General features: G+C 38.9%; 1 protein-coding gene across 2 annotated transcripts in view; it reads left to right on the top strand.

The window, feature by feature from the left end:
• Positions 1–558: 558 nt before the first annotated feature.
• The window catches only part of LOC117483729 (extended synaptotagmin-2-like), a 56,289-nt gene continuing 31,527 nt past the window's right edge, over positions 559–25,320 (top strand). For both annotated transcript variants that reach the window (XM_034132077.1, XM_034132076.1), the window contains exons 1-6: positions 559–725; positions 2,371–2,758; positions 17,789–17,830; positions 20,860–20,994; positions 22,286–22,362; positions 22,963–23,035. In XM_034132077.1, coding sequence (XP_033987968.1) covers positions 2,378–2,758; positions 17,789–17,830; positions 20,860–20,994; positions 22,286–22,362; positions 22,963–23,035 — 708 coding nt within the window. In that variant the 5' untranslated portion in view covers positions 559–725; positions 2,371–2,377. The remainder of the gene's footprint in view (positions 726–2,370; positions 2,759–17,788; positions 17,831–20,859; positions 20,995–22,285; positions 22,363–22,962; positions 23,036–25,320) is intronic.

Below are 25,320 nucleotides of genomic sequence, written 5' to 3'. Positions count from 1 at the left end.
GTAGAGGATCAATTACCCCGAAATATAGCTAAATTAACACATTTACTGATACCTGACCCCTTAAATGCAGTTTACAATTTGTGGGACCTTGTAGGCCTATTATCTTTGTTAAAATATAAAAATGTTAGACCATTGAGACAACTTTGTGTGTTCGGATGTTCGGATCCAAAAGAAAACCAACAAAAATAAAAAAACTATGGACATCCTACTATTAGGCCTACAATAAAACCACTTGTTGGACTTAATATTAACTATATTTAGGCTATTTAAAAAATAAAATGTTTTGAAACAAGGAGAGTTTGGATTTGTTATTTGAATATGGACAGTTTGGTCTTGGATGCGTTTTGGGAGAGATTTTAAGAATATATCTAGGTCTAGGTATAACAACATATCGTCAAATGTGGACTACATTGACATTACAACTACGAAGACTGCTCAAATATCGTATTTGTGAAACTTTGACAGTTGGAGAAGAAGCACCATTTTCTCTCCACAAGATGGCGCCCAGGTCCGCCGTTATGTTTGTGTTTTGAAGCTCCCTCCCTGTCTGAGGCTGACCTTCTTCCCACGATGACAGTTTCCTGCAGGCTGTCCGCCTCACAGCGAGATGTGCTGAAGGGGAAGACGGGGTTATCTGAGTTAAAGCTGCTCGGCATGCTGTGGACTTGAGAGGAGGAGTGATTTTTTACTTTATTTTTTAAAGGGAAGGACGAATGTCGATACTGGTGAGTGTGTTGTTTGATAAATAAGTAGTTTTTTTCCGGCTAGTGTTTGGTTTACGCAGCTCCGATACGTGTCACTTTGCGGAGAGAACGTCACGAAAGACTCCCTTCAAAAGAATGGGGAATAAAGAGATCAATTGCTTTATTTGTAATTCTACGCACTGTAGGCAAAAACGTATACACAATTTAGATTAAGTAGAATGTGATCTTGTATTCGGCATATATTTAATCTAGCGAAACACAATATCTTTCAGTAAAAAATGTACTTTAGTTAACAAATGTACACTTTACGTTGCAGTGTGTTTTGATGGCAGAAGATTGCGGAGGCAGCGGTTGAAGCACTTTTAAAAGTCAAAATCTTACAGAAAAGAAATTGTGTAGGTGTATTACGTTAATGCCGAATTAAAAACGATTGTGTAACATTACGAATGATATATTACGTTCTCACTTTTGAAGTAGCTACTGCTGACATTTTCCACAGGTAACACAAATGTGCTAATATTGCAATGGAGTTTCGTATGACGTCCTCCCAGACAAGAAGGTAGACAGTGGAATAACATGTATAAATATGCCATTTGGAAATGTTTTGGAGACTAAAAGAGTATTATTTTAATGCCGTTAGGTAATATTCGGCTCTAATGTGGGTGTTGTGTAGTCAACTTTTTACTGCATAGGCTACTTGTTGAAGGGGAGTTACTGTAACATGGAGCCTCAATCTGGGTTAGGCCCGATATCTATTGTAGCCTTTTTAATATACCAATCATTTAAATACTGTTAAATTGTATTTTTGGAACCTATAACATCTTTGGTTCACAGGAAGTGAAATATGTTATACATTCACCCCCTGGTGTGCTGTCCATACACTTCTCATCAGTGTTGGCACTAATCAAATAACCAGTTAGTAAAACACATAATCTCAATGGTACATTTATGAGCCTCAACAGTTGGCTTGTTTTATTCTGTCATGCTTAATGTTGTTTTATTCCTTAGGGTATAACTACAGCATGACTGTGTCGTCATTTTCTGACCTTTGGAGATAGATATTGTGCATCCTGACCAAAAGTCAAAGAAAACTTTATTGTCAATTTCTCTGTGTGTGCTACAGACAGAGAAATCCAATTGCGTTTGTTACTGTCCCAAATAATAAGAATCAATACACATACATACACACCTGAACACCCAATCTAATATATACAGATATATGGACACATAATTAAGAGGTATACAATAAAAAAAGAATGCATAACAATAAATGTCTACAAATGATGCTTCGACTTTGTAGGTTTGTTACAAGATTCAAAGGTTTTATTGTCATATGCACAAAGCTATAGTGTAGAAATGGCAATGAAATTATTCTGACCTGAGCTCCTCCAACAATGCAACATATATAATAAAATACTAAAATACGAAATAAAAAGTAGTGCAAAAAGTCTATATACATGTAAATAGAATATGATATGTACAAGAACAGAATATGAAATAAAATAATGTAAATTAAGGCAAAATTAAATACGGTTTATTGCGTGGATAACTATTTATATAGATAAGTATATTGCATGAAAAACAGGAATGTTTATCGGGGCACTTAGCAGAGCTCAGGTGTTTAGCAGACTGTATAACTTTTCCTGTTTTTAAAATGTCGTTCCAGTGGTGAAATGACTAACAGGATGGAGGGTTCTTCGGCCCCAGGAGCCAAGGCGAACGGACCCATTGCAGCGCCCAGCAGCCCAACAAGCTCCAAAATCGGTCCGCCACTGTCCCCAGATGACCTGGACGATGGGCCTCAGTCTTCTCTGACTGATGTCACCCAAATGTGGATTACATTCGTCAAGACTTTCGCTATCATCTTCCCCATCTACGTCATGGGATACTTTGAGTTCAGCTTTAGTTGGGTTCTGATTGGACTCGCCATGTTGTTCTATTGGAGGAAAAACCACGGCACTAAGGACTACAGGATAAACCGAGCCTTAGCATACCTGGACCATGAGGATAAAGTATTGAAGCAGAGTGTGCCTACTTCAGATCTACCACCATGGGTAAGTCTTCCAGTGTTGTTACAGGAGTTTCAGGCTTCACCCCTCCCTTGGGCGTTCTTCTTCACCCTGCATGACGACGTTTAGGATGTCAACATTGAGTGTTCGCCTGCAAAACTGGCTGATAGGGATAACCTGCCACAACCAAAATGAAACTAGTTAGTCTTCACTCAAATTAAATATACATGTATTTTTCTCTTAGGGAAAACCTTGGATAGCACTATCCTACTTTCTTAGTTTGAGAAAAACAGATTTCTTGAGTATGTTTCCACATTTCAAGAAATCAAAGGACGAGACAAGTACCTTGTCATTTCCTTGTTTGGGTCTGTGGTTAGCCTTTCAAAACTCTTGCGTGTGATGTGTTGAAACTGGACGATTTAGCTGAACTTATTTCAACTTATGAGACTTGTTGTTGAGTAACACTCAGCTGCAAAAATTTTATTGGTGAAAAAGCAGTTTTTGGGGGAGTTAAGCTTGCAACAAATAGAGAATAATTAACAGTTGTTGGCAGTTGGCTACTCCCGAATGGCCAGCAATGTGAAACCATAAATTACCAACTTCATTTCTTGTCTTTGGATAATATTTCCTGGTGTTTAACCTACAAAGACCAATATGTTTGCAATCAGGGATCAATGTATTCATTCATCTCTGATTTCATTTGAATCTACAGGACAAATCAAATGTGGTTGCTCCTTAATGATGGTCTCATTAATAGCCTCCGGAAAGGTCACCCATTTTGCACACAAGCTCCCCATCAGTTCTATGAACTAATCCGTTTTTGAGCATTTCCATCGTCAGAGGCACCCGAAAGTGTTGGGAGTCTTCAATGAATAATTAACACATGGCCTCTGAGCCGACAGGGTGCCCGACGCTGGCACTGGTAAAAGCAGGAGAGCCATCAAACCTGTTCTTAATTTTCACTTTCCGTGTTCTTCCCCCTTGGCGTAGTTCCCTGTGACACATTTAGAAAGCTGTGTGAAGGAATAGGAGGTCGACTTGCTTCACGGCTACAACATAGCTGCCATTCTCCGTCTCAACATGTGCAAGCTTATCCTGCAAAAAATGTTGGTTCCCAAAGTGCAAGAAGGAATGGAGAGGAGTCACAGTGAGCCAGTAACATTTGCTTGTCAGAGCTTACTTTGCAAATTATCTCTTTCGGCCCGTGTTGGCTGAGAGTACAATGCTTTTCCCAAAGCCTTTTTTTTTTAGAGCAGGGCAATAGATAGAAGACTTTAGTTCAGTAATGGTTCCATTTATGATTTTCAAGCCTTGTTAAATACGCATCACACTTAAGGGGTTTTCAAATGGTGTTATTCTGTAGGGTGATAAAGTCAAATTGACCTGACATATCTCTGATCTTCCTTTTTCTAGTGAAGGCCAGACGATAACACAGAATTCAGGACAAATTGTTTTCATTTTGATTGGTTGTGTGCTCGACCTATCTCTGCATGCATGATAGAAACCTAATATTGTATTGTAGTTTACCTTTACAAAACCACATTTTAGCTAATTTAATAGAACAGTTTAATCAACATAATAAAGCCGCTATTAAGTATATGGATTTTGTTATTACTACTCTAAAAACAAGTTTATTTATATGCAAGTATTATGTTGACCTTGGTACCATTATCTGTTATTTGTAATAGTGGCACCTTTTTTAAAAGCATTCCTGCTGAGTGAATTGGAGCATTTTAAAGTGACCTTACTTTCCCAGTTAGTCTTGTGAGTTTTCCTTTTTTGTATTGCTGGTGTTGGTCCATATTCATTTAATAGTGTCAACAATGATGTCAACAAAATGTGTAGTTGAACATCAATATTACCAGCAACCCACACTTGATCTATACCATCATATTTTATGTGGTCTATTTTTTAAATGTAATTATGAAGCATTTCATACCAGAGCCTTTCAGTGACTTGAGAGATTTAGACAGTGCCTCGGTAATAAAGAGGTTCCCAGTCTGCCATCATATTTTAGTTTATGGCTGATGATGCTGGAAAAACTGTGGGAGGCTGAGTGGATGGCAGGCTGCCAGCGGGACTCAAACCCAGCCACAAAGCATCCCATCAACACATCCATTATCACACAGACCTTGAGAAACACAGAACTCAGCAATAGAGTGGTGCAGTGATGATGTGTTTTTGTAGGCTGACCATAACACAAGGGCTCCCTCCATTAAAACACAATGGGATTTTCCATTGGGTTTTTGAATATATGTTTCTGATAATGATATGTTTTGCTCAGAAGGATAATCTCCACATATTAACACCACTTTGTAATTGTTGAAGTGTAAATGCAATCTCCAGAAGTAAAATGCTAAACTTGGCTTTAAACAAACTACATCACGGTCACATGACACATCACCACCGCTTACCTTAAGGCGGATAATGTTCGGCGTGATGACGTTTAGTCTTTGTTTTTTCCATTGGTTTTCGATAAAATTGCAGAATATAAGCTCTGTGTAAAAAAAAAACGTTTATGATGCTTACACGTTTTGTTCAGCAGGATAATCTCCAAATATTAACACCACTTTATGATTTCTGAAGTAAAAAGCTAACGTTATGCTATAAAGGAACTACAGCACGGTCGCATGACTTCACAACACCACCGCTAAGCTAAAGGTGGCTAATGATGGGATTGATGACGTTTAGTTGACTCATTTAGACACTTGTTAGCAATCGCTGTTTTTTTATGTCGTAGAACAAAACATTTAAATCTCTTCTGCTTACAGTGTTTCCCACATAATTTGATTGTATTTGTGGGGGCACCGCACCCCCCCCTCCCCCCCGGCAAGAAAAGCCAAAGGCCCCTTAACCTAGGGCTGTGCGATTATGGCAAAAATCATAATCACGATTATTTTGGTCAATAATTGATATCACGATTATTAAATACGATTATTCATTGACTTTGAAAACATCCATTTATTGAACTTTTAAATACAAATAATAATTTGAACAGTATCTCTTTAACTGTTGATTTCCCTGAATGTATAATTCAACTGAAAAACCAATACAAAAATAAATGATACATAAATAATATAAAAATAATAAATACCAATAAACAAGATCAACAAATATTTTGGAGCGCACTTCAACAAGCTACTAAACATATATAAATATGATAAATACAAATACATTTGATCAAATATGTTGCAGTGCACTGTCACAACCTAGCAAAGCAAAATAATCGTTTTTTTCGATTATGTTGTTTTCGTAATTGTGGCAGGCCAAAATCGTAATTGCGATTAAAATACGATTAATTGCACAGCCCTACCTTAACCTATTTGGGTGGCCCACGCATCCACCCCCCCCCCTCAAATAACAAAATACATGCGAGTTCATGGCTACTGTAGCAGAGAACATTCTTGTTGCTCTGTGTTGCGTTGTTAATGAGTGAGACACACCGGAGTTGAGGATCTGTGGGGTTTATTCTCCCAAAAATATAATTTACAATTTAGGCATTTAGCAGACGCCTTATTCCAAAGCGACTTACGATGACCAATTACAGGGACATTCTCCCTGGAGTAACTGAGGGCCTTACTCAAGGGCACACTAGTAGTGGTGTTCCAAGCGGGATTTGAACTCGCAATCAGCCCACCTCACTATCCATTAGACCACCAAAAATATATATATATATATATATATATATATATATATATATATATATATATATATATATATATATATATATATATAATAAAAAAAAAAAAACATTGTCTTATATTAACCACAGACCTTATTCAAGTAATCTTACCAAAAAAAAGCCCTTGACTTCAAGTAGAGGGAACTTGTAAGTGCTTAAATGCTGACTAATTTCTAGGTTTAGGACTCATTCCTGCACCAATCTAAAGCCTGGGCCCAATACAAAACGATCAGCTATGTTTTTGTCTACAAAGTAGAATAAGGAAGAGACAGAGTGTTGGTAGAGCAGCTGTCTTTTTTGTTGTTTTAGGAGTCAGCTAGCTTATCTTTTAGTCAAACATTTTTTAACCCACATCAACGGGACTAATGTATAAACGTTTGAATGTATAAACCAAACAATGGTGATTGGCAGCTCATTGTTTTTGCCTGATTAAAGGGAAACTGACACACAAGCGAGTGAAAGTACGTCTGAAGGATTAACATGTTTTACTGATTACCAATCAGCTGTGAACTTTGACCCCTGAAAGACACTCAGACGCTGTCAGTCTGTCCTTAATACAGTAGAAGATACTTTATCTTTTTCACCTCTATCACACTGACCTCAGAACCCAATGATTAGAAGCTTATAGAAGACCTTGAGTCAGCGTGAAATAATCGTAGTTAGGAGCCAGTTTGTGTTACTGGCAGATTACTTGTTGGTAAAATGAGGATCAGGAACAAATACTTTCAAATTGCCAATCGCAACTTCCCAATGTGCAGGTTGAAGTCTTAAAGTTACTTTTTTGTCCAATACTTCGAAATTCTCGCATTTAAAAACCTAATCTCCAACAAAACATTTCCATTGAATGATTAAGTGATCAATCAAACAACTCATTTATTTTAATCTAATTTAATGTGACTAATTCCATCCAATCTAGAACACTTTCTCTAACTGTTCTGCCCTGAAGTTTTTTAAACTGAAGGTCCCTAAGCATTTCTCATTTGTGGTTAATGTCCTGCCAAAGTGGCTGTTCGTACTTTAGTAATCTGCTTAAACAAAAGAGCTTTTGATTGTAATTTCTAAGGATTATGTAAAGATTAACGCCCCGATACCAAGAGGTATTTTCAATGGAGTGAGGTAATTGTTACCTCCTTAGGCTTTGTGTCATCAAGGCTATGAAATCACAGAAAATAGTCCACAAATCTAGTAATTTCCAGGGCCCAATGTTAAACATTTAGGCCCCATTTACGCGGGAAAGCAAACAAACCGAATTCGATATCAAAAAAGTATTCCATTCACACGGATACGGCTCAATAAACGTGTCCCTTCACACGAGACCGCTCGACCCGCTGGAGACGCTGTAGTACATATGCCGGGCCTGTAAGTGGCGTACTTCCGCCACAAAATACACCAAAAGCAGCGAAGAAGACCCCCCCCCCCCCGAGCATGGTTGCCATGGTTGCCTGGTTGCCTGGTTGCCCTTTTGTTTATTCTCCGCGGTGGATTTAGCAACATGTAGTTCATGTAGTTCTCCATGTCCACTTGTTGCTGATGGTTGTGGTAGAGGAGCTGTAGATTTGCACTAACATCTGTAGCATGGTCAGTAGCTACTGACAGTAGCTACTGACCATGCTACAGCAGTGAGCAGCAGAGGTGGGTAGAGGCTATGGCTTCATCGTTATCAGGAAATGATCGTATAGGACGTACACACGGAGCCGTTTGGCCCCTCAGAGTGTTCCGTCCGCAGATCTATCCACCTTGGGACCTGTTATCGTTTGAGGGGTCCGTTTCCGTGGTTCCGTTACGGCCTCCCGTTTAAACAGTGCCTTAAAAACATAGTCTGAGTGTGTACAACAACACTCTACACTTTCATGAGTAAATACAATATATATTTGAATTATTTTACTTTTTACACGAGTATTCAGCTGCAAATGTTTCTGCCAAATGAATACAATTTGATTGGTTAAAGTTTAAGCACAAAAGTAAAGCGGTAATTAGTTTCTACCATCTTTCTCTTTGTTTGTTTTCTAATAGATGCAACATTTCTATTTTCCTGTCATGAAATTCAAGCCAGTTGTGGAAGGTTTTGTTTTCACAACAATCTCCCACTTTCCCCTAATTGCGATATTAGAGTGAACGACTTTTTGATCCATATTATCGTTGAAAAATGGGAATATTTACCAAACAAGGATTCTGTAGATTACCTTTTTAAATGCAGAGAATAAGTCAAATTCAATTTAGATATTGCACGAGCCCACTATTCGAATTTGATAACATTTTGATTAATCGTGCGGCTCTAGCAACAACTTAATTTATTTAGGGGTTTCAGTGAATTTTAATGTCCTTTTTAAACCTCTTTATTTCCACCCCAGTTGCACACACAATGAATACAATGCAATACGCTGAATAGAGCCACCTACTCACTCTGCATGTAAAGTCAACAACTCTGATGATCCCTGAATTATGGACTTTTGGTGGAGAGCCAGACTTCTTCTTCTTCTTCTCTCACTCTTTCAAGAAATATGCAGAGAATGAGTCAGTGTGGGTAGCAGCTCAGAGTCAACAGGCTGAGAATGCCTGAGGTAATGGTGCAGTTTTATCGCTGCTGTCAGACACAAGCAGCATCTATAAAGGCTTTATTTCGGTTGTTGTGGCCCCGCTGGTGTTCAGGAGTATTTAAAGTTATATTGCAGAGTCTAAACAGGGACTGTGGCAACCATGGGTCAGAAACATCACTGGACACACGGAGAAACATGGCAACCTTTAAAGGAGCCATATTATGCAAATGTTCAGGTGTATATCAGTATGTAGTGTCTCTACTTTAAAGAGTCCTCTCCTGCTGATGTTCAGGTGTATATCAGTATGTAGTGTCTCTACTTTAAAGAGTCCTCTCCTGCTGATGTTCAGGTGTATATCAGTATGTAGTGTCTCTACTTTAAAGAGTCCTCTCCTGCTGATGTTCAGGTGTATATCAGTATGTAGTGTCTCTACTTTAAAGAGTCCTCTCCTGCTGATGTTCAGGTGTATATCAGTATGTAGTGTCTCTACTTTAAAGAGTCCTCTCCTGCTGATGTTCAGGTGTATATCAGTATGTAGTGTCTCTACTTTAAAGAGTCCTCTCCTGCTGATGTTCAGGTGTATATCAGTATGTAGTGTCTCTACTTTAAAGAGTCCTCTCCTGCTGATGTTCAGGTGTATATCAGTATGTAGTGTCTCTACTTTAAAGAGTCCTCTCCTGCTGATGTTCAGGTGTATATCAGTATGTAGTGTCTCTACTTTAAAGAGTCCTCTCCTGCTGATGTTCAGGTGTATATCAGTATGTAGTGTCTCTACTTTAAAGAGTCCTCTCCTGCTGATGTTCAGGTGTATATCAGTATGTAGTGTCTCTACTTTAAAGAGTCCTCTCCTGCTGATGTTCAGGTGTATATCAGTATGTAGTGTCTCTACTTTAAAGAGTCCTCTCCTGCTGATGTTCAGGTGTATATCAGTATGTAGTATCTCTACTTTAAAGAGTCCTCTCCTGCTGATGTTCAGGTGTATATCAGTATGTAGTGTCTCTACTTTAAAGAGTCCTCTCCTGCTGATGTTCAGGTGTATATCAGTATGTAGTGTCTCTACTTTAAAGAGTCCTCTCCTGCTGATGTTCAGGTGTATATCAGTATGTAGTGTCTCTACTTTAAAGAGTCCTCTCCTGCTGATGTTCAGGTGTATCACGTACAATGTGTTGGAGCGCTAGCCAATAGGAGCACAAGTTTTTTAACCAGGAGAATAATTCTCATTAGGATTAAAAATGTCTTTGAGTCCTGGCCAAGATAGAGTAATTGTGTAATAATTGGTAATGTACAGTAAATACATATTAGGTTCAGCCCTACTTTCAGTAACAATATAAATATAATGTGGTTTTAAATTATGCCTGCTAGATACTATGAATTCAAAATGAAAGTATAAACTTTAGAAAGTTCAGAACTGGATAAATGCTGAAAATTTAAAAAGTAACAACTTCAAGAAAAAGGCTTTTGTTTTTGTTTTTCAAATAAATGTTTCACTCATTTCATCACGTAACAAACATCCCACACATTTGCTCTCATCATGCAACATTACTTTCATGTGCTTTTTTTAGTCTCTGTCCATAATCCATGATCACTCGAATGCTCTTTAATCCTTTGATCCATATGAGCTGGAAAATCATAATGTTTGTGAGGAAATGAGCAAAAGATAATCAGAGCCAGACTCCCATGTGCAACCTTTAAAGCTCTTAGGCTGCAGCCACACGAGGACGATAACGGTCGTATCCGCTACAGTTCTCTATCAGATGGATAGACGATTTCGGTGCGTTTCCGTTATCGTCCTTGTGTGGCTGCAGCCTTAATGTAATTAGCAATGCATGACATAAGATATGGGGCTACAGGGCATACAGTAAAACCACATTCCTGTTAAAGTATACACAATACAAGAGCTGAAATTTGAGCAGCGCAATTTAGGAATGTGTTTCAATAGCCCAAAGGACTTGTGTGGCCAGTGTGAAGAGACATTTATTAAGAGGATTTTCATATGTTTTAAGACAGTTTTTACAGATATTTTGACTATATGTGAAATGGTTTTTCACCAGTGCTTTAAGACTCCATGACTCTTGTGTATTAGTTTAGTATCCTTACCTTAATCAGAGCTGTTAACAAGCAGGTTTTTACTTTCAGATGATTGATTTTTAAGTAGTTTAAGCGCCTTTGGATTGTGATTGATTGTGTTATCACATTTAAAGGTAGGGTAGGTAAGTTTGAGAAACCGGCTCGAGATCGCTAGAATTTGAAAATACACAACCGGAGAACATTTTTGTCAAAGCACTTAAGATATTCATTGCTATCGGGATGTTAAGAGCATTCCATGGAATATAACAAAAAGTGTATCTCGAGCCGGTTTCTCAAACTTAACTACCCTACTGTACCTTTAACTACATCAGATTAAGTAGAAGTTGAGCAAAGGTGAATCGGGTGAAACCAAAACAAACAGAAGTCATCACTGTTCAGTGTTTCCCACAGATCTGAAATATACTTGGGGGGGTGCTGGTAGCGGGGGGGGGGGTTGAGGTGACGTGTCTTTGTGACGTGCAACAACATCAACATTAACATTAACCTTTCTGTTGGTCGCTTGTTAGCAGACCCTTCACGCCATGGCAGAGCGAACAGGTACAGCCAGGGCCCATAGTGATAGCCCTATAGTTTAAATATACTACCCACAAATAAACATATGGACATGGGTTACTATTTAAAAAAAAATGTTAAATGTATTTAGGAACCTATCAATGTGATTTTAAGTAGGGGTGGACCTCAAATCCTCTAGGGGACCAATCGAGGGCTTTGATTTATGATCTGTATGACAGTGGCCATGTCGGCAGGCCACATCATGTAGACAGCCAGTCACCCTGTGTGAGGCAGGCCACATCATGTAGACAGCCAGTCACCCTGTGTGAGGCAGACCACTTAACAGGCCAGGCCATCGGGAAACCCCCCGGTCCTCCCGATGGCCAGTCCGGGAGTGGGTACAGGAGGCGTAGAGCGAGCGATCATTGTCTACAAGTTAATCGATCGCAGATGGCGTCGTGGTCGCGGGCGAATAAAAAAAATAAAAATAAATAATATATAAAAAAAACGAAAAACTACTTGGGCGGCCGTTAATATACCTGGGCGGCCCGCCCAAGTACAGTCTATGTGTGGGAAACCCTGCTGTTATGCAAATCCACTCCATCCTAGGACACAAAATAAGCACCAAGTGGCTATTAGATTTGCATCGCTCACGAGCCAATAGAAACAATGGTAATCTCCTAAATGCCTGGTAGGATTCGAACATGTGTTGGTGGCAGTGTTTCCGCCAGGGGGGCGTCTTGCCGTCATTTGACGAGGGCGTACAAAAAATAAATAATTCGAGAGAAGATCGAGAGTTTTTATAACTTGAAATGAGGAAAAGGAAAAAGGACAAGGACATCCCTCAAAGGGCAAAGGAGTCTGTTGGGATCATTTTCGCCGCCCGCAAAGCGTGTTCCTGTGACGGAAAGTGTACTGCCGGCAAGCCTTGGCGGGGGGTGCTAGTGGAGCACGCGCGTGAACTGCGAGCGCCGGAGCCTCGTAGCGGCGAAACTGAGGCTCCGTGGTAAACTGTGGTAACATAAAGAGCCGTTTAGGAGCCGAAAGAGCCGGCTCTTCTTAGTGAGCCGAGCCAAATGATCCGGCTCACTAAAAAGAGCCGCAATTCCCATCACTAATACGTAAAGAGATAGTATCTATAAAGGGAACGGCTCAATTCAAAATTCAAGTCACGTGACACAACGTGACGTCACACTGTTTGGCACCCTTCAGATGAGGTATGCCAGTGTTTGAGTCAGTGTGGGTGTGTGTAACTATGAATATAAAGGTGGGTGTTGCTGGAAATGTTCAGTCAAACTCCTCCAACCCTCTTCCCTTGATGGCACATTTAAAAACAATGTAGTTGCAACCAGTCCGACTTTTCCATCTGCCTTTGAATAGACAGACATGGAAAGCTACCACCGCAGTGTTTCTGATTCTCTCTCTACGCCTCTTTCTGTTCCTCTCCACCTCCTCCTCCTCCTCCTCCTCTCTTTCTCTGCTCTCGGATGACATGTTCTGGGTGGGGTTTCTTCTTCTGATGTGCCAAAGGGCTGGGCTCTGCTCCACGCTGGAGAATGGAAACAATGTGGAGAAACAGAACAAGCCTTGTGCTGCTCTGCCCTGCTTTCACCTCCAGTTTGTGAATGTTTTCAATGGTTTTTCTCTTAAAACACTCGCCTCCAACACATTGGATTTAAAACAGTTCTTAAGGTTAAAGTGTGGGGGTGTTTCAATCTAAGTTTGTGGGTACAGATCGTTGCCCTTTTCACACTACGAATAAGGATGAAAAGGCATATTTTAGCTACAATCTTGACTTTAAATGAATATAATAACCATGTTATCCCCCCCAAACTGCCTTAAATTAAAGTCACTCCTTGTACTCAATGTTTTAAAGAACATCCAATGTTCTGATATAGATCCAAAACCTCCAAAGACATTTCTACTTTCGAAACAGAACAAGCCTCGTGCTGCTCTGCCCTGCTTTCACCTCCAGTCTGTGAATGTTTTCAATGGTTTTTCTCTTAAAACACTCGCTTCCAGTACATTGGATTTAAAACAGTTGTTGAGGTTAAAGTGTGGGGGTGTTTGAATCCACATTTGTTGGTACAGATCACTACAAATGAGGATGAAAAGGCATATTCTAGCTTAAATTCATGTTATCCCCCCCACACTGCCTTAAATGTAAGTAACTCCTTATACTCAATGTTTGAAATAGAAATCCAATGTTCTGATTCAGAGACAAGACATTTCTACTTCATGCACTCACAGCTGGAGCAACTCGTTTTTCTCTCTCCACTCCTTCCTATTGAAAGGCTTTGTATGTTTTAGTAAATGCATTGTAAAATGTTATTACCTGTAAAGCAGAAACTGGCTGAAGGGACAGGAAGAAGTCACTTAAAACATAGCAGTCTCCCTCATCTTAAATCTTTAAGGAAAACCTTTTATTTTTAGGTTTGGAAAGAGACACTACCTCAAATGTAAATGTCTTCCCAGTTTACTGCAAGATGTAAGATATCAAATAAAAAGCTATGTTTGACCCTAACCCTAACCCTGATTTTGCAGCCTTGATGGAAACTGTATTAATTTTCCTGAAGCGTAAAAACTGGAGAACATTTCCATCTTGGGGATATTGATTTAGAGCGTCTTAAACGCTTACATTTGGCTTAAGATACTCTGTTTTCAGCACTTATAAAGAAGCACTTCTGGTTGATAAGGGAACAAGATGCCGGCCATGTATTCCACCAGAATAAGCAGTTTGCACGATGATCGATGAGACCTTTCTCTCGCCAAGAATTCTTGGAGAGAATCCTGCTGTAAATGAGTATGCTCGTATTTTACGCTGACAAGCCACATTGACTGTTGTCAATGCTTAAAAAATAAGATTGCATTATTCCTCTGCATGTCACAACAGCACCTCGTTCTGCAGTCATTTTAGTTCCAGGAAAAGACAATCAAATTAGAAAGATTTAGGAGGGTTCTATGTTGAATATATTGCTTTATTCTTGAACTACTTCGTTCCTACCCTAACATATGGTCATGAAAGATGGGTCATGATGACAGAAAGAACGAGATCACGGATACAAGGGGCCGATATGGGTTTCCTTTCCCTGGCTCATCTCTCTTAGGGATAAGTTAAGAAGTACAGTCATCCAGGAGGGTAGAAAGGAGCCAGTAGAGCTGGTAAGGATGCCACCTGGCCGCGTCTATTGTTTTCCAACCCAATTGAGATTTAACCACGCCCACAAATCAAGTGTGTACGACAACACTCAAAAACCCAAGGATTTAATGTTTATAATGCAAAAGGATAAATCAAATGTTTGGTACACTAGATGTATGAAGATAATGAACTGTCCCTGGTTACAAGGTTGAATTAATATCAGTTATACTCTAGCTTAGGAGAAAATAAAACCCATTTGGGCTGTTTGCCAGTGTTCCCGGGGAATTTTGAATTGAGCTGTCCCTTAAGTTATAGATACTATCTCTTTACGTATTAGTGATGGGAATTCCGGCTCTTTTAGGCTCGCCGGCAGTGCACTTTCCGTCACAGGAACACGCTTTGCTGGCGGCGAAAATAATCCCACCAGACTCCTTTGCCCCTCCAACAGAGGGATGTCCTTGTCCTTTTTCCTTTTCGTCATTTCAAGCGATAAAAACTCGATCTTCTCTCGAATTTTTTTTTTTTTGGACGCCCTCGGTTTGGGTTCAGGGCGTCAAATGACGGCAAGACGCCCCCCTGGCGGAAACGCTGCTGTTCACCATTCAGCGTTCTGCAGCAAGAGGAATATTTGTCATTCTCCGACAGTGTTGGGAAGTAATAAAGTTTACTCAAATACTATAATATTCATAATAATAATAGATTACATTTTTATATTGCCTTTCAAGAGACCCCAGGCGGCTTCACATGGTGTAAGGACAAACAAACAAACAAACATGTAGTACTTATGTACAAATACTTTATTCTATGGTGAATCATTATTAAAAGAAGAATGACTTTTACTCGGCTCAGCGTAAATAAGGTCTTCTTCCACATTATGGATATTACTTTATAATGCCTGCTAAGTTTTGTTGTTTTTCTACCATTTAATTGGCAAAGCTGTGCCTGAACGTCATCTAAAATAGCACATCAATAACATGAAAGCAAAGGTATGCAGGGAGGAGGTCCAGTTATCGAATCGCTTTTGCGAACTCTACAATGAATTGAAAACAAACATATTTCTTTTATAATGAGTCCCTGCTGAGTTTAACAATTGATGATATGAGTTTAGTTTAGTTTCTGCCTGTTAAAAGGTAAGAAATCTGCTTAGACATGAATCCACATTAGGGTGTCAGTGAGATGTATCAGCAAAGGTACGCAGGGAGGAGTTGAAGTCATCGAAATAATCGCTATTGAAGGCTCGACAATGACTCCTAATCTAACATCTAGTCATGTCTTTGCACCCTCAGCACAATAGACTCAGATTTCATCCACCGATTCCTCTCTTATCTCTTTCTCGCTTTCCCTGAGAACTAAATATAGACGTCAGCGCGGAGCAACCCTCTCGTCACTAAGCTCTCCGGTTTCTGCACCTTTCGGCGCCTTCTGCAGTTTGAAGAGACGCTAATCGAGCACGTTTTCTGTTTGTTTTTGTTGTCGGAAGCTGAGTTGGATTCTTAGTCGACAGGCATTGACACGGCATAGCTGTAACATCTTTCATTTGCCGGTTTAAAACAATCAACTCCAGCAATTCTAAACATAATTATCTATGCTGTCCACACCCCTCTCTCTCTCTCACACACACATGCATTGTCTTTGGGGGTGTGTCTGCAAAGGGAGGATAGGATTTCCAAACAGCTGTGACATAGTTGGAGTGTGAGTCCTTCTTTTAAACACACACGTGTAACCTAAAGTGTGGGAGGGGCTGTGTTTCCGGAAATGTCTTTCGTCGTTCAGCATTCCCATTTGTTATATGATATCCTCGGGCCATTAGATCGCATGGAAATATAGCTGTGTGTTCAAAAGTACGGGCAGAAATGGATACATATATCTCTGAGAAACAGTTCAATCATATTATAAACAATTTGTGATGATTGGAAACAGATATGGGAAGCTTAGCATCAACATGTGTGCAGATTTAAATACTAACCGGTTCCTGTTTTCGTGTCAGGTGCACACAAATGTCGCTAACAAGCTGGACTAAACAGGAAACTAATTGGAAAAAGAAAGGTAGGGTTAGCACTGTTGCTAACCAACGGGGAATAATAGATAAACAAATCAAGCCCGGTGACGTTGTTGTGTACCAATAATGATTTAATGACGGAAATGAAAGTCTTAAAAAATGCCATTCTTCTTCTTCTCTTCACTTTTCTTTGTATCTAAATGATAGATTAGGTGTCTGAATAAAACCGTTTCCAACTCTTTTTAAAACACCAATATAACAGATGATTATACACTTAAAAAAACATTGTGTAAAAATACTAAAAAAAGGGAAACGCATGGTAGTACAGGTGATACTATTTGTGCCAGATCCATCACAGTATTTGACGCTCTTACTCGATGTAGGATGTTGCCTTGAATGACTTCACTCTGCAAAAAAAATGACGTGGCATTGTTAAGGCGAGACACTATAGGTGAATAGGGAATTCTTTTTAACTTAAAGATATCAGCTAGAGATATCTCCAGTTAATTACTTTCATTAAGACAATTGTTCTTTGTATTACACGTTTTCTGAAATCGCATGTTTAAATATGCAAATTAGCCATAATCTCATTTAAATATGCGCATATTTTAATACATTTCAGGAACACGGAAATGACTCAGTTTCCTTGCGTAAAAAAAGCACATTTTTTAAACACATTGTTGTTCTTCCTCAGTCTTATTTGTTTCCTCATACTTTATATTTAGTGTTATATCCCCAGTATTGTCTCAAACCTAATAGAGGACATTGTTCCTCTGCAGCTGCTTGTTTTATTGCACCCGTTAGTCACTCTTTCCTCCGTTTACTCGTGTTTTCCAACTCATCTGCTCTGTTTTTACTCTGCAGCAGATGCACTAGTCTGTAATTAGTTCAGGTGCCGGCCACATCTGGCACAGCTTCACTTGATCCAACCTTGAATAACCTTCACAGTTTAAACATAGACAGCCCACAGTGTTGAACACTGCAGCACCTAAACTTGTCATTACTGCCCGACGTGAATCAATGGGAAAACCAGGAAACAGATGTGAAAGAAATCGACAGAATATTTGACCTAAACATTATGTCGTCTGTGTGAATTTAAATCGTAGTTTGAACTCTTTCCTTCCTGTCTCTTTTCCAGGTCCATTATCCAGATGTGGAGAGAGTGGAATGGCTGAATAAGGTACACACACACACACACACACACACACACACACACTCACACACACACACACACACTGCTTCTCTCTCACTGTACTTGTTCACAGACACGTCCGCTTCATAATGTCAGTGATATGTTTTAAAACACGCATGCCATTCCACCTTAAGTTCACATATATGCTAACTCGGCCACAGAAAGACACACACACACACACGGCACACACACACACACACACACACACACGGCACACACACGGCACACACACACAAACACTCTCACTCTCTCTCTCTGCTCTCGCCCACTGGTTTGCTCTACATTCGGCCCTGTTAGCCTGTTAGCCTGTTAGCTAGCACATAGGTATATAAATAGGCTCTCAATCTGGAGCTCTGCTAGACCCTGAACCAGATCTAACATTCCCCGAAGAGAGAGAGCTGCACTTCCTCACATATTGCCCTAAATTCAAACCTGTCTGGGAACCATTTATTCAAAAATTCTGCAGTAGGAATCGAGACATCATTAAAACTGAAAATGTAAAAGTGAGTAAAACCGTAATGTGGGAAATTAAGAAAAGCAGGACAGTGTGTCAGGTCAATTTACACCATATCTCTTTACTTTATATGTAATATATCTATATGTAATATATCTATATATATATATATATATATATTATATCCTGCACAATAATCAAGAAGTCACCTATATGATAACTGTTGTTCTTTTCCGCTTTTATCACATAATGGGGTTTGGAAACGAGGCTGGGTGACTTGAATGACTTAGTTCAAGGTCAAAAAAAGGTTGTGTTTCTTGTAAAACAAACACTTTAATTCAGTTTTTATTCAAGCTATATTTCTATATGTCATTATTTGTACAATGCTTTAGAAATACTGCATGTCATTATGCTAAAAAAGCTATTTGAATTGAGAGGAAAGGGAGTAATAAAGAAGCACTTAGTGTAAATGTCCAGGTGCACTTCCAGTCAGAAGCTAATGGGTGCTGATGATCCAAATCGGACAAAGTGCTCTTCAGGTTTACGGTTGTTTACAAACACAGAGAGTCTGATTTTAAGGGGCAATAATTAAATATGTATGCTCCTCTAAAGCAAAGTGTTTTTCTGCGTGGAGGTGAGGACTCCTCTTCCCTTCTTACTGCTTATCTACTGAAGTTGAACGTGAGGGATTTAAAGCCTGATTATTAGTCTGGTAATTTGTTAAATCGGCTTATTTTTTGCAAATGAATTACAATCGAAATGTGTGTGTAGCTGGCGGAGAGAGAGTCTCACAATACATGCACTAAAGTGGGCAAAAAGATCAATAGAAAGTGATAAAACAACAAATACACAATCAATCTAAATCAGAATACTTTGTTTATCTCGGGGTGAATTGGGTTTCTTGACAGTTGCTCCATTTAAGAATGAAATGGGATAAAGATATTTATAAAAACATGGGAATTTCAACTAAGAATGTGAAATAAAATACAATGGAATACATATATGTATATAAACATAAGAAAATAAGGTAAAATGTCTAATAAAAGATATAGTAAGAGAACAATATTTACATACAAATAACAATACATATGTTCAATATTCAATCAAATACAATCGAATACAAATATTTATAAAAATGACAATATGTAGTATTTAAATGACAATAAATACAGTGTTGTGTACTTTGTAGTATTTATATATTAATGCTGAATTACACAGTCAACACAATATTATCATATTTGTATTATAGAAACATATTATTAATACTCCTAACTGCAACACCCCTATAAACAAAGTTATAACAATTATATTTAATAACAATTTATTTGCAAGTTGTCCTTTTTTGGGAAGACATTTGACATTTAAAGGAATAAGGTTTCCTCCAGGACTAAAGCACCAAAACAAAACCACAAACAATGCTCGTGTTCAGTCAGATATTCAGTCCCTTTTTTCCTGAACAGCTGAGAGCCACTCCTCAAAGACATCAAGTCAGGTGACGATCGGCTCTGAGAACATTCCTGCTCTCACACATTCCCGTTGTCTCGACTGTAAGAATTCCTCAAAAGTTTTTCGAGGTCACTGAGCAGCAGAGGATGTCTTTGAGATCAAATGTGGCCATGGCTGCGGTAACAGATACATGACTAACTCCCATTATATTACTATAAAACTGCAAAAGATAGTGTGTGTGTGAGAAAGTTTGTAGTGATTTTACATCGGTTACTATTCCACAAGTCCATCTACATGTGTCCAGACTTGTCTATTTACTGTTTCTCATTCGAACCCCATTCCTATATTTGCAACATACTTTGGGATTTTAGCCTTTGCACACCATTTACATGCACCAAAACATACATTACATGTCACTTGTTAGACGCTTTTATCCAAAGCAACTAACATACTCAATACTGTGGACAATCCCCCACAGGAGCAATTTGGGTTGAAGTGTCTCAACGACATGCTGACTGCAGTGGGGTTTGAACCTGTGACCCCCTGATCCAAACACTAACGCACTAGTCCACTGCGCCACACGCCTCCTACACATAACACACTACAGGAAAGGGAAATAAACGCATAATGGGAACCCTTTAAAAGAAAACAAAGGAATTCTTACTTGGGTTGAAGTTAAGCCTGGGCAATAAATGAATAAAACATATTAATATCGTGACATAAAACTGAAAAAAAGTGATTTTCATTTTCTAAACTTAACCGACAGTTTTAGTTGTTCTATTATTTGCCTTTATCTGCTAAGCTAATATCTTTAAATAACTTGTGATTAATTATCATAATTCTACTCAAATATGTTGTGAAAGCCCCAATATTCAACCTTACAATATCGATATTGAGGTGTTTCATCTGAAATTGTGATTATTCTCCATATTGCTCAGACCCTAAATGAAGCGTGTAGAAAAACAAATGGTGTTGAAAAATGGTTTTATAAACACTGACAATGACACCAAGGATGTGACATCTACAACATGTCTTAGCTCCAGCTGTGCATCCACCATGTTGGGTTTAGAGGTGAATTATCCGTCTAATTCTTTCTTCCTCTCTCTTTCTTCTTCAGACGGTGAAGCAGATGTGGCCGTTCATCTCCCAGTTTGTGGACAAGCTGTTCAGAGAGACCATCGAGCCGGCAGTGCAGGCCGCAAACCCTCACCTCAGCTCCTTCTGCTTCACCAAGATCGACATGGGCGACAAGGTGACACTGAGACAAAGTCTGACACAATATAATAGAGAGGCTGTTAGCATCTCAAGGGCTTCCTTTACAAAAAGTCAATGAGATTTGTCATTTTGGATTATTGCAGAAAATAATCTCTGTGGCAAACACACATTTATGATATTTACGAGCTTTGTTCAGCAAGATAATCTCCAGATATTAACACCACTTTATGACGTAAGAAGTAAATGTTGTGCTATCAAGGAACTACAGCACGGTCACATGACTTCACGTCACCACCGCTAAGCTAAAGGCGGCTAATGTTGGGCTATAAAGGAACTACAGCATGGTCACATGACTTCACGTTACCACCGCTAAGCTAAAGGTGGCTAATGTTGGGCTATAAAGGAACTACAGCACGGTCACATGACTTCACGTCACCACTGCTAAGCTAAAGGTGGCTAATGTTGGGCTATAAAGGAACTACAGCACGGTCACATGACTTCACGTCACCACCGCTAAGCTAAAGGCGGCTAATGTTGGGCTATAAAGGAACTACAGCACGGTCACATGACTTCACGTCACCACTGCTAAGCTAAAGGTGGCTAATGTTGGGCTATAAAGGAACTACAGCACGGTCACATGACATCACGTCACCACTGCTAAGCTAAAGGTGGCTAATGTTGGGCTATAAAGGAACTACAGCACGGTCACATGACTTCACGTCACCACCGCTAAGCTAAAGGTGGCTAATGTTGGGCTATAAAGGAACTACAGCACAGTCACATGACTTCACGTCACCACCGCTAAGCTAAAGGCGGCTAATGTTGGGCTATAAAGGAACTACAGCACGGTCGCATTATTTCACGTCACCACCGCTAAGCTAAAGGCGGCTAATGTTGGGCTATAAAGGAACTACAGCACGGTCACATGACTTCACGTCACCACTGCTAAGCTAAAGGCGGCTAATGTTGGGCTATAAAGGAACTACAGCACAGTCACATGACTTCACGTCACCACTGCTAAGCTAAAGGTGGCTAATGTTGGGCTATAAAGGAACTACAGCACCACCGCTAAGCTAAAGGCGGGTAATGTTGGACGTGATGGCGTTTAGTCGTCTCATTTAGACTCTTGTTAGCAACCGCTGTTTTTAAATGAACTAGTGTGGTATTTACTGATGTATTTGATGTCTTAGAACAAAATGTTAAAGTTCCTCTCGGTTGAACCACATACTAAACCATTGTTTACTCAAACATTTCAGACTAGAGGTAATAAACCGGTATTTTCTTTGAGATTTCCTCACTTTGAGACGTTTTTATCTGTGTTTCTGCAGCCGCTGAGAGTGAACGGGGTGAAGGTTTACACAGAGAATGTGGACAAGAGGCAGATCATCATGGATCTGCAGATCAGGTACACACACTTCACCTCTCACACTCTCACACACTTTAACCCAAATACATTTTATTTTGTGAACGATAAGGCTTCTGATATTCAATATTTTACCAATTGTCAGCAATCCCCATGATAAGAAAAATAACAACGGTGGCTACAAGCAGCAAAGTAGTGCAAATACAATGTAGTCTCAAATGCACTTTTTACTCCTGTCAAATGACAAATTGTTGAAAATTAAGCTGTTTTAGGACATTTTTTAGTTGAAAAAAGGAAACTTTGTATAGATATTTCCTTGGTTTTGGTCTTTGCTTAGGGTATTTTGACACTGAAGTTAAAGATGAATACGGAAGAGGATTAGGGTCATGTGATTTCTTCTGAGAAAATAGTCATAATTCCCACTTTAATCTAAATAAATCTTCACTTTTGGTGAGAATTTTTCCTCCTTTTGAATCCTCTTCCGTAGAAAAACACTCATTTTAATTTAAAAATTAAATTGTCTCTGCTTCCGTTTGTCGAGAACAAATGCAAACCTTTAAGACATGAATGTACAACACATTTCTATTTCCTTCTTCCTTACTTCACAATTACCATCATTTAATCTATTTGTAATCTTTCCAGTTTTGTGGGGAATACAGAGATAGACGTGGACATCAAGAAGTACTACTGCAGAGCGGGAATCAAGAGTATTCAGGTAGGACTGCAGCGGGGGATATATCATGTGAAGTGCTATTAACATTCTCAATGCCATGTCATGATGTAGGTTTGTTAGCCAGGGTGACGTAGAATACAAATGGTCTCACTAAGAAGAGGTAGGTCACTTCAAGTGTTCAAACTATTAGACGATCATCAAAATAAGAGAAATAATTCACTTTTTTCCTGTTTTTAATCATTTTAAATGTAATATTTTTGTCTTTAGGGTTGTTGTTTGTTAGACAAGCAACACATACATCAACAATTAGGATCCCTGCACTTGTAATTGACTTTTTTTTAAACTATTTTAAATGAACAATCAATAAATCAGAGGAACAATCAACTGATTACGTGATATTGAAAATATGTATTGGTTGCAGCCGTAGTCAGATTTGAATTTGTGGAATAATTGTATGTATATATATATATATATATATATATATATATATATATATATATATATATATATATATATACAATAGAATAAATAAAACTAGTAAATTAATACTCAAAGTAATTCAGTTTGCATGCATTTAAACTTGAACTGCACATGCATATTTAGTTATGAGGATAAATAGGTACAAAAAATTGACAGACATTCAGACTGGTTTTCCATATAAAGACAATTATCCAATTATCAATTCTAAGTTGCCTGATACTGTACAGCTCGTTTCAGCTGTATACAAGAGTTAAAATAACAACAATCCAGCCATTAAAACAAACAAAAACCCTGAATAAATTCATACATTAACCCAGATTACCCCACGTAAAATGTCCTTTTCCTCATAATCAAGGCTCAGTAACAGTCATCATGTTATGTGACATATTTTCCTTGATGGTTTGAGAAGAAAAAGCAACTCAGACTCAGATATCATTAAAACGCTCATAATCTCCTCTTTAAGCAGTGTGTACAACTCAAAATCTGCTTTTGAGTTAACCCAGGATCCCCCACTTAAATTAAAATCTGATGTCCTTTTCCTAAGTACAGTAGCCTGTGATGTACCATGTTATGTGAAAGGATGGGTATCATTAAGGTTTTAACGGTACTACTACTTTTATCGATCCGGTCCTTTAACGGTACTTGTATCGGTTCTTTTAGAGAACAAAATAAGGTAAACTAACTAAACAAATTGTGAACAAAACTAACATTGCTTTTTATTTAAATTAAATAAATAATATTTCACATCAAAAGAAACAACAATGTTTTAACAAATCGTATTAAATAATCTGATGCCAGAATAGCTGACAAAATAAATAACTCAGTTACCTCTAATCATCAACCCCGTCTGGATGTGGTGCACTTTTGCTAAATGTTTAAACAAATTGCTCGTGTTACCGCCCTGACATGCTCAACTCTTATTCCTCTTTTGGTAACGAGCATTGTCCACATCGAGACGGGCAAAGTTTAACCACACCTTGGAGCGCGTTCTCTCCCCCATCTCGTGTGTGTGTGTGTGTGTGTGTGTGTGTGTTGCATGCATGTAGCAGCCGCGTGTGTAAACTGCCCCGCCCCCTCGCACACAGACGGGGGAGAGAGAGAGATCTCTCGTCTGGATTGGAGAGATCGAAAATACATCATATTCATAGACGCATGTTAGAAACTAGTTGGCGACACTAAGACTGCGATATAATGTTTCTGTAGCAATAATACATATGACATATATGTTTTAAATGTCTCCAGTACCGATAAAAACACTGATAACGTTGGAGCTTAACGGCGCATAAAACACACGTGATGACGTCACCAACGAATCGCCGACTGAAGTAGTTGGCAACTAATTTGGTCATCGATTTTAATCGATTAAGTCGATTAGTTGTTGCACCCCTAAGTAGTAATATAATACATGTTATTTATATAGCGCTTTTCCCGGTGCTCAAAGAGCAGCTGCGTGTGTATAAACTGCCCCGACCCCTCGCACACAGACGAGAGAGAGAGATCTCTCGTCTGGATTGGAAAGATGGAAAATACTAAATAATCATAATATATAATGTAATATAATGTTTATGTAGCAATAATACATATGAGATATTTTTTAAATGTCTCCAGTACCGATAAAAAGACCGATAACGTCGGGGCTTAACGGTACCACGGTCTTTAATAATTCAGCCCCGGGGCCCGTTTAATACCGGGGCTCGGTACCCATCCCTAGGTATGTGACATATTTTCCTTGATGATTTGAGAAGGAAAGCAACACAGATATCATTAGAAAGCTCATCATCCCCTCTTCTTAACTCTAAATCTGATCAGTTCTTTCAGACAGATGTTATCATCGACAGCAGCTCTCA

Source organism: Trematomus bernacchii, unplaced genomic scaffold (genome assembly GCF_902827165.1).
Source record: "Trematomus bernacchii unplaced genomic scaffold, fTreBer1.1, whole genome shotgun sequence".
Taxonomy (NCBI): domain Eukaryota; kingdom Metazoa; phylum Chordata; class Actinopteri; order Perciformes; family Nototheniidae; genus Trematomus; species Trematomus bernacchii.
This window is presented reverse-complemented; position numbering and strand designations above follow the sequence as displayed.